The following is a 10,097-nucleotide window of genomic DNA, read 5'->3' on the forward strand; positions in this document are numbered from 1 at the left end:
AAATAAATAAATAAATAAATAAATAAATAAATAAATAAATAAATAAATAAGTTTGGTAAAGGGAAAAAATAAAATAGATTCTTAAAGTTCAAGCCAAAAATTATTGACTGAATATCTACTCTGAGTCTAATATGTTAAGGATATAAGAGTAGATTATAGTGTTACTCCTGCCCTCAGGGAGCTTATCCTTAAAGAAAGAAAAGACTACACAAGAAATTATTAGAGAAGACAGAAGAAAGACTCTTGATCAGAAGAAATCTGTCCTACCTACTATTACAGTTAACCATAGAGTTCAGTAACTACATAGCCCACATACTTGAAATCCATAGCTCATTACATGAAATAGGTTGCTCTAAGAATTCAAACTGTTCTTTTAAACACAGCTAAAGTTTAGAGTCTGTCAACCTTAAATATTTCCTTCAGTGCTCCAACTCCAGGAAAATCTGACAAAAGCATTATTACTTGTTGTGCTTGACAATTAAGCGATGAGTCAAGCTCGCCTGGAGACATATAACTTTGGCAATTATTTTACCTGTGATCTCATTGTAGTATTTTTATTGCTTATCTAATGTTGAAAATGTATTATGTCTATTTTGTGCCATCACTGTGGATACTTGGATGGATAAAACAGTTCCTACCATAAGGGAGCTCACCAAATACACAAGAGTTTTAATTCAATGCAGCTAAGCGTGACAGGCATGTACATGGTATCACTGGGATATAGAGGAAGGGCACACATAGGATGATGGTAAGTCTGATCACTTGGGTGACATTCACCTGAGTGTCCATTGTATATTTTTGTCTCTTTATAAGCCTGGTGAGGAAGGAGAAGATGGGTAGGAAGGGACAGAATTTCTGGAGAATGTGGGAATTTGCCAGGCAAAGCACAGAGGAAGGGGTGAGAATATCAGGTAGAGGGAATAGCAAAGCACCAACCTGGGGAAGAATCAGAGCATGAGCCTGGGCCACAAGCAGAATAGAGTGTCACGATGAGTATAAGAGGTAGGCCAGTTGCAGTTTATGAACCTTGAAAGCCAGTGTTAGAGATTGGTTTATCTTCCAAGTTAGTAGTCTCCAACGTATGTCCTGGAATACTGGAGAAATTTTAATTCTCTTAAAAAATTTCTGTGCTTTTGTGTACATTTCATATGCATGCATGTGTGTGTATATATGTATATAAATACACACACATACGTACATACACATGTGTATATACATATAATTTTTCATTCATTGAAATCAGGACCTTAATTAAGAGGATGACTGGGAATGGGATAAATGAATAAAAAAGCTCTTTTAGGGTTATTAAATACTTAAAAACATCCAGGAGGAGCTGTCCAGCAGATAGCTATAAATGAAAGTAAAGATCTAGGAGGGACCTTTGCTTAGATATGTAGATTTAGGAGACATCCAATGAAGAGAGAAAAAAAATCAATGAACCAATGGCAGAATCTTGGGAAACACTAACATTTACAATAATATGGTCACTTAAAATTTTTTTAATTTGTTTTTTGCTCATATTTAAGAACTGTGAATGATTACTTTTTTCAAAAGTAAAATTAGAGCACAAGAAGCAGTGCTTGTACTTTTATTTAAAAACTCCCAAATATTAATACAAAGTAACTGCTAGGCCTTATTATTCCTTAGCATATGAAAGTGAGACACAATGCGTTTTGAAGAGGAAAAAATGTTTGTTAGTAGTCCAACAGCAATTCAGAACGAAAAAAATTTCTTGCCATTTTGGGGGGTATCCAATTAAGGATTTTAAAAGTCTACCATGAAATGGGCACTTTGAAGAAATGGCTGATTACAGGGCTGGCTCAGGGAAAATACAAAGTGAACTTGGGATACCTTGTGTCAAGGAAGTGCTTCAAGATTAAAGGGACTGTCAATAGGACGTAAGAGTAGGCTTAGAGAGGCTTCCTCTAGCCAAATCTGGGATGATTTGAAAATCAAGAATAATAATAAATTCTAACACATAGGGTATTTAAAAAAAATCTGTGAATCAAAAGTGTGAAAGAAAAATGGAAAGTTCTTGTTCACAAAAAGCCAATAAATGTAGAATGAATGATGGTATTAGAAACCCCCCATCTTAGCCAGGCACGGTGGCTCATGCTTATAAGCCCAGCAATTTGAGAAGCTAAAGCGGGTGGATCACTTGAGCCCAGGAGTTTGAGACTAGCCTGGCAACGTGGCAAAACCCTGTCTGTAAAAAAAATACAAAAATTAGCTGGATCCACATCCAAAAATTAGCTGGATGCCACACATCTGTGGTCCCAGCTACCCAGGAATTTGAGGCTGCAGGGAGCTGTGATCATGCCACTGCAACTGCAGCCTGTGTGACCGAGCAAGACCCTGTCTTGAAATAAAGAAATAAAATTCCCATTTGCAACTTCTATTTAATAATTCATTGATGCAAAGAATCAACAGATGTTAAAGTCATTGGGTTAGATTGTTGAGGAACAGGATATTTGCATAGTCTCAACAGACTCCTTCTTAAAGTGAAAAAGTATCTTAGAATGGGAAGATAAGGCAAATATCACTTTAACCAAATGTCACCAATAATGGGAGAAACTCACATGTGCCTTCTGATGCCATACAAATGGAAAGTACATATCTTCTAGGGCAAGATCCTTTAATTAAATCTAATCATGAAAGAAACAAAACAAATCTAGAATGTGGAGCATTCTGTAAGTCAACCATCCTGTAGTCTCCAAAAATGTTAGTAACAGAAAAGGCAACTAGCAAGGCATGATGGCTTGTGCCTGTAACCCCAGCTACTCGGGAGGATCGCTTGAGCCTAGGAGTTTAAGACCACCCTAGGCAACAGAGCAAGACTCCAACTCTTGAAAACAACAACAACAAACAAATGTAGCACTGTGGCTCGAGCCTGTAGTTCCAGCTACTTGGGAGGCTGAGGCAGGAGGATCCCTTGAGCCCAGGAGTTTGAGGCTGCAGTAAGCTATGCTGATGCCACTTCACTCCAGCATGGTCAACAGAGCAAGACCTTGTCTCTAAAAAATAAAAAAAAAATAAAAATAAAAATAAAAATAAAATAAAATAAAATAAATAATAAAATAAAATAAAATAAGTAAAATAAAATAAAATAAACAAAATAAAATAAAATAAAATAAAATATAAATTGGCCAGGCGTGGTGGCACATGCCTGTAATCCCATCACTTTGGGAGGCCAAGGTAGGCAGATCACATGAGGCTGGGAGTTCGAGACAAGCCTGGCCTACATGGCAAAACCCCGTCTCTACCAAAAATACAAAAATTAGCTAGGCATAGTGGTGCATGTCTGTAATCCCAGCTACTCAGGAGGCTGAGGCACAAGAATCGCCTGAACCAGGGAGGCGGAGGTTGCAGTGAGCTGAGATCATGCCATGGCAGTGCATGTCTGTAATCCCAGCTACTCGGGAAGCTGAGGCAGGAGAATCGTCTGAACCAGGGAGGCAGAGGTTGCAGTGAGCTGAGATCTTGCCACTGCACTCCAGCCTGGGCGACAGAGAGAGACTCTGTCTCAAAAAAAGAAAAAATAATAATAAAATAAAAATAAAACAGAACACCAGAGAGAAATCAAAGAAGTCTACTTTTTTAAAAGGGGGGCAGTGACCAAGCGCCATGGCTCATACCTGTAATCCCAGCACTTTGGGAGCCAAGGCGGGCAGATCACCTGAGGTGGAGAGTTTGAGACCAGCCTGGCCAACATGGAGAAACTCAGTCTCTACTAAAAGTACAAACATTAGCTGCGTGTGGTGGCGGGTGCCTGTTATCCCAGCTACTCGGGAGGCTGAGGCAGGAGAATCGCTTGAACCCGGGAGGCGGAGGTTGCGGTGAGCTGAGATGGTGCCACTGCACTCCTGCCTGGGCAACAAGAGTGAAACTGTCTTAAAAAAAAAAAAAAAAAGAAAAAGAAAAAGGTGGGGGCAGGGGGAATTACTGTAGAGGAAAGGATGTAAAGGAGGAGACTAAACCTGATGTATCAACTATGTCTGAGTTCACAATAAAAATAAAACAAAAACATTTAGATATAAAGGATATTTTAGGAGCAATTGGGGAGTATCGATTTTTATATACATTAGCTATTTTTCAGTCAATGTTAAATTTCTTGAGTGTCATAATGGTATAGTGGTTACATAAAAGAATGTCCTTGTTCTTAGATATGTGGTGATATATTTAGGGCTCAGTCATCATGATGACTGAAATTTATTTTCTAAAGGATCAGTGGCCAGGCACGGTGGCTCATGCCTGTTATTCCAGCACCTGGGAGGCCTAGGCGGGCGGATCACGAGGTCGGGAGATCGAGACCGTCCTGGCTAACATGGTGAAAACCTGTCTCTACTGAAAATAAAAAAAATTAGCTGGGCATGGTGGCAGGCACCTGTAGTCCCAGCTACTACCGTGAACCCAGGAGGCGGAGCTTGCAGTGAGCCGAGATCGTGTCACTGCACTCCAGCCTGGGTGACAGAGTGAGACTCCATCTCAAAAAAAAAAAAAAAAAAAAAAAGAAATATACACATAAGAGATAGGAGATAAAACAAATACAACAAAACATGAACACTTGGTGAAATTAGATAAAAAGAAATGGATGTTCACTGTACTATGTTTATAGCTTTCTGTAGCTTTAAAAACTTTCAAAAGTAGAAGTCAGAAAAAACATAATTTATGTATGGCTAATATGCTACAGTTGATTTTATTTAGATGAATGTGCTAAGTACTAATAAATTATTTAGTACTTTTTCAAAAGCCCACCATGAAATTCTTTCCCATCAAAGCTAACCAAGCTAAAAGGTGAACTGTCACTTCCAGCAAGTGCCAGCAACATTTTTTCTTCCTCCCCAACATGAGTCAAGAATCATGTTTGATCTACCTGTGAAATTAACAAACCAGCAAAACACCTATATCATTCAGCCACCTTATCAAAAAAAATTTAACATTGGAAAATCTGTAATCTTCTGGTTTTAAAATAATTTATTTCATAGGTCTGTTTTAATTTCATGTCTCACAGCATACATTATTTAACCAAGAGGTGTTGGACAGAGATTGTAAAAAGGGAGGAAACATTTAGGATAAGAAACCGGCTCAATTCCATTAGAATTTGATCCTATCTTGTAAAGTCTTGCTAGGATAAATTTCTATCATACTTCTTTTGTGCTTACAAAAAACATTAACTTCTGAATTTCCAATGTTGTAAATAAAAAATTTTACAATTAAGTATGCATTCAATTAACACACAAGGCAACCAAATAAATTCTGCCATCAACATTAGCATAATGTGTATTTCCTGTCACTGCACTAACATTAAACAACTTCAAACCACAAAAACATTGTGACTAACATTAAAAAGGCAAGCTGTAAGATACTCAAAGCTTATAAAGGACAAATTGCACATGGTTAAGATGGGACATCATTCGACAAGGGCTGGTGTTGTGCATATGGCTGCTTTTTTTTATAAGAAGGCCACCGGCAAACAGGGCAACAATGTCGGCCCCCAGCCAACCACATCACAATGCAATTCTGATGAAACACATGACCACAAGGCAACCCCATTAGCAAACATCCATTTTCAAAATTCTCTAGGCAAACAACACATTCAGTACAGTGCAGCATATCAGCAGGCCAAGTTAACCAATCAGGTTCCATATCTTCATTAGCATTATATGATCCATATGACCTCCCCTTCCTTTCATATGGGCTGGTCTGACAATATTTATTGGCACATGAACAAGCCTCAGCATCACAGTGACTTGTTCTTCCTGGAGAATTGTGAAGTACGCTTTGCTTATCTTCAAATACTTCCTTCTCACTGCTCAAAGTGTCTGTGTTCTCACTTTCTGAGTCATTTTCGGTATCTTGAGACCCCTCTGACACTTCCTCTTCAGACTGGACTCCAAGACATTTAAATCGCCACATTGGTAAGTTTTTAATATAATCAGTTGGTATCAGAGGGTGAAGCCAAAGGTCAGGAAAAGCTAAGCGCTCTAAGAATAAGTCAGGGTCTTCGTCCCAATCAGATTCTACAGGAAAGTTCTGAAAAGAAGCAATCGGGTGGAAGAGGTAGCTGGTGTACCAGTCCCACAGACTTGATAGCCATTCTAAGTTATTGGCATTGACTTCATCATTGTTGTTGTTGCGCCTTCTCTTCTTCTCAAAGTAATCAATTAGTAAACCATGTCCAAGGTATGTACTGAGAAACAGGGCTGGGTGTGAAGAGTAAAACATCCAGTCTGCCCTTACCCATGAAGCCAGTGTGGTTGTATTGGAATATCTCAACAATTTTAAGCTATATTCATAAAAGCTATCTAAGTAAGGTAGCTGTAAAAAGCCCAACACAGGTAGCCAGGAAATAATTAATAGAGAATTATATGTCCCTAAAGTGCTTATGAGAACCACAAATCGCTTGATGGTAGCTCCTTGTGTAATAAATAAGTCCATCCAAGCCATAAGATTAACTAGAACCAAGCTCAAAACAAACAGATCATTTACCTCAGGTTGTAATGAGCGCAAAAATGAATCCATGGCCTGAAGGGATATAAATTCGCCTGTGTGGTTTCCATATCTGTAAATTCCTTCAGGAGTTCTAAGTATGTATGACGGCATATTATATATGCCAATATCTGTCATATAACTCTTGTTGTCCCAATTTTCTACATTAACAAAAATAAACTCAACTCTTCCAGTAAACTTTATACTTAGTGCAGAGAAGAAAGCTGGGGGTTGGTCAAGGTTTGCAAATAGGTATATTTTTAACCAATACTGATCACTTTTATTCCATTCTTCTTTCAAATGTTCAGCATTATAAATAGTTTTGATCCGAGAAGCTGCATGAGCAGTTATCCATTTAAAAATGTGCTCTACTTCAATCTTGCGTCCACTGTATTCCTTAAGCATGACTTTCCCTTTTGAAGTACTTGTTTGTGGAACAGACATAATGAGTGTGGATCGGACCCAGCCTCTTCTCCTGCAATATCTATGAGACAGGAAACTGTAAGTAAGCAGCTAGGCTGTAATGCAATCAATTTATCTTCCCTGATAAATTTCTTTAGCACCTGTTCCCAAAACCAAATAATCTCCAAATAATCAAAAAGTAGTACCACTACTTGGTAGCTGTGAAAAGCAAGCTCTGTTTTTCTAGTTTGTTTTGTATTTCTATGTTTCTTTTTTTTTTTTTTAATAAAGTGTATTTTGAAAAGCCTGATTCAAAGGAATCAGCAATTACTTCAGCATCTCTTATGTACCTACAACTGCGTTATGTGCTAAGATCCAGAAGATAAGAATAATTCATGCTCAGAAGGAATTTAAAATCCTATTAAGGAGACAAAACAGAGATAAAACTTTATATATTCTGTTGCTAAAAAATGCAAAAGAAGTTCAAAGTTTGGGATGGTGCAGATTTCATGAATGGTTCAGGAATTGAACTAGGTCTTGAAGGATGGTTAGAATCCAGATGGGTGGAGAAAAGAGAAGAAAACAGATTATCCTAAGGCTGAGTCATTGGTTTGGTACAAGCTCCTTGAGGGTAGCAGTCATGCTGACTCATTTAATTAACAACTACCACAATGCCTGACTGCTACAAAGTAATCTGCACAAAAGCCAACCAAGAAAAGAGCAACTGCAAGCCCCATATATGTTTGTATTCTCTTATTTCTTCAATGAAGATCATGAAGAGGAGTATTTAACAAGAGAAAACAAAAACAGGAAGTATTTAGATTAAGAGGTTCACTTCAAGAATGATCCCCATTTTACAGCAGAGTATATTCAGAAGAATTTAACTAAAATTCAATCATTCGTTTACATTTATGTAGTAGGGTCAGGACTGTCTTCCTTTTGGAAACCTGTCTATTGACAGGTTCTTGCTAGGAGACTTGTGACATCCATCTCCCCTTAGAAAACTAGGTAATGAGAGAAAAGAAATATTAAAAAATGAAAACAGGCTGGGTGCAGTGGCTCACACCTGTAATCCCAGCACTTTGGGAGGCCAAGGTCAGGAGATTGAGACCATCCTGGCCAACATGGTGAAACCCCATCTCTACTGAAAATACAAAAATTAGCTGGCATGGCAATGCGCGCCTGTAATCCCAGCTACTTGGGAGGCTGAGGCAGAAGAACTGCTTGAACCTGGGAGTCAGAGGTTGCAGTGAGCTGAGATCACACCACTGGCACACTCCAGCCTGGGCGACAGAGCAAGACTTTGTCTCAAAAAAAAAAAAAAAAAAAGAAAAATGAAAACAGCTGTTGTATCCCAGTAAAGAGATTGTAAGTGAAAATATTTTCCTTTTGTTTTTTATTTTTAAATTTTTAGTTATTTTATTTAAGAGACAGGGTCTTTCCCTGTCACCTAGGCTGGAGTGCACTGACGCAATCATAGTTCATTGTAGTCTTGAATTCCTGGGCTCAAGCAATTCTCCTGACTCAGCCTTCTTGAGTAGCTAGGACCATATATGCACGCCACCACGCCAGGCTAAGTTTTAAAATAATTTTTTGTAGAGATGGGCCTCATTATGTTGCCCAGGCTGCCTTTTGTTTTTAGTTTTAGCTCGTTTTAGTTTCTTTTTTCATGTACCACACAGAAGAGTTAATCTTTCATTTCTAGAAAGTATTTTTTTTCCCAAAACCTACCATGTGAAATTTTTAAGTAAAATTTACCTCAATAAAATTATAAAAAAAGACAATCTACCACATGGATACGTTTTATTTGTTTCAGATTTGTATATGCTTAGTAATAAATATCTGACTTCTCATTTTGCTACTCAGAATATTGATGTAAAACTCATAGATATTATGCCTTACTTAGCATGGATTATATTTTATTAAATAAGCATATTACACATCATATAATCAGATGAAGAGAGAAGAGTCTTGACGTAGGTAGCATATGGCTTTATAATGATAATATGACTAATTTTATCTCAGGGATTTTGTGATATAGTTTAAGATAAATGATGACAAGATGCTATGTTTTAAGACAAGGTTAGTGATGATTCTGGAAAACTGTCTAGGTGACTCAAAATCACAGACCGTGACTCTTAGCTTCTTGTTGAGTTGATTCACTTCCTTAATAAGACAGATTCCATTAATATCATTACTGTTTTAACTGAAATGGTCTGAAAAGTATATATTCCTACAAAATAAATATCTTCTACTCAATGCAAAATAATAATTCATGGATTGACATGAATTCTATTTTTACCCTATCCCAAAAAAGTAACAAGTCAAATGCATATGGACAATTGTCTTATTTATATCTTAAATATCTTCAAGTATCTTTAACGTTTTCATTGCACATGATATTTGTGATGACACATTTCAACTCTTGGCCATCCATTTTATCTTCCTACTGTGGCCTCTGATTTGTGTCATAAATTAAATGACAGTCTTTCTGACAGAAAACTTACTTTGTAAAATGAACAAGTTCTAAGTGCAGACATTTCTTCATATAAGAAAACAAACATATTATGTGCTTTCTTTTCAGTTCAGAGCTAAGTAAGAATTTCATCATTCCAGATAGAATAATGTTGTATTATCTTACATCAATATAAAAACTTTTATTGCCAATTCAAATTTATTTTTTACAATCTGAATAAATTCAATGACAATACCATGAAAATATCCTCTAGTTTTTAAACGAAACCTTTTGAGTTCTCTTAGAGACCTTTTAAGATCTCTTAGAGAATTTTAAGACTGAAAATGATAGGAAACATGGCTTGTGAGTTTTGGTCTTCCAGTTGCTGATGTGGCATGCTATATTTAAAAAGAGCTAGGCTCGGTGACTTACACCTGTAATCCCAGCACTTTGGGAGGCCAGGGCAGGCGGATCACTTGAGGTCAGCAGTTTGAGACCAGTCTGGTCAACACGGTGAAACCCTGTCTCCACTATACAAATACTAGCTGGGCATGGTGGCGTGCACCTGTAATCCCAGCTACTTGGGAGGCTGAGACATGAGAATCGCCTGAACCCAGTAGGCTGAGGTTGCAGTGAGCTGAGATCGTGCCACTGCAGTCCAGCCTGGGCAATACAGTGAGACTCCATCTCAAAATAAAAAAAAAGAAAGAAAGAAGGAAAGGAAAGGAAAGGAAAGGAAAGGAAAGGAAAG

General features: G+C 37.6%; 1 protein-coding gene and 1 long non-coding RNA gene across 3 annotated transcripts in view; one reads left to right on the plus strand and one right to left on the minus strand.

The window, feature by feature from the left end:
• Positions 1-10,097, minus strand: part of LOC111551124 (E3 ubiquitin-protein ligase RNF103) — a 117,749-nt gene that overhangs the window by 92,190 nt on the left and 15,462 nt on the right. The window contains exon 4 of one of the 2 annotated variants that reach the window (XM_023224936.3): positions 4,955-6,973. The exons of the other annotated variant lie outside the window; for it this stretch is intronic. Coding sequence (XP_023080704.1) covers positions 5,398-6,973 — 1,576 coding nt within the window. The 3' untranslated portion in view covers positions 4,955-5,397. Of the gene's footprint in view, positions 1-4,954; positions 6,974-10,097 lie in introns of those variants that run through there. 2 annotated transcript variants of the gene reach the window in all.
• LOC116418457 overlaps positions 6,817-10,097 on the plus strand; it is a 13,681-nt gene continuing 10,400 nt past the window's right edge. Inside the window, exon 1 of the long non-coding RNA XR_004228490.1 lies at positions 6,817-6,990. This is a non-coding gene — a long non-coding RNA (uncharacterized LOC116418457). The remainder of the gene's footprint in view (positions 6,991-10,097) is intronic.

The sequence above is a fragment of the Piliocolobus tephrosceles genome, chromosome 15 (assembly GCF_002776525.5).
Source record: "Piliocolobus tephrosceles isolate RC106 chromosome 15, ASM277652v3, whole genome shotgun sequence".
In the NCBI taxonomy this organism is placed as follows: domain Eukaryota; kingdom Metazoa; phylum Chordata; class Mammalia; order Primates; family Cercopithecidae; genus Piliocolobus; species Piliocolobus tephrosceles.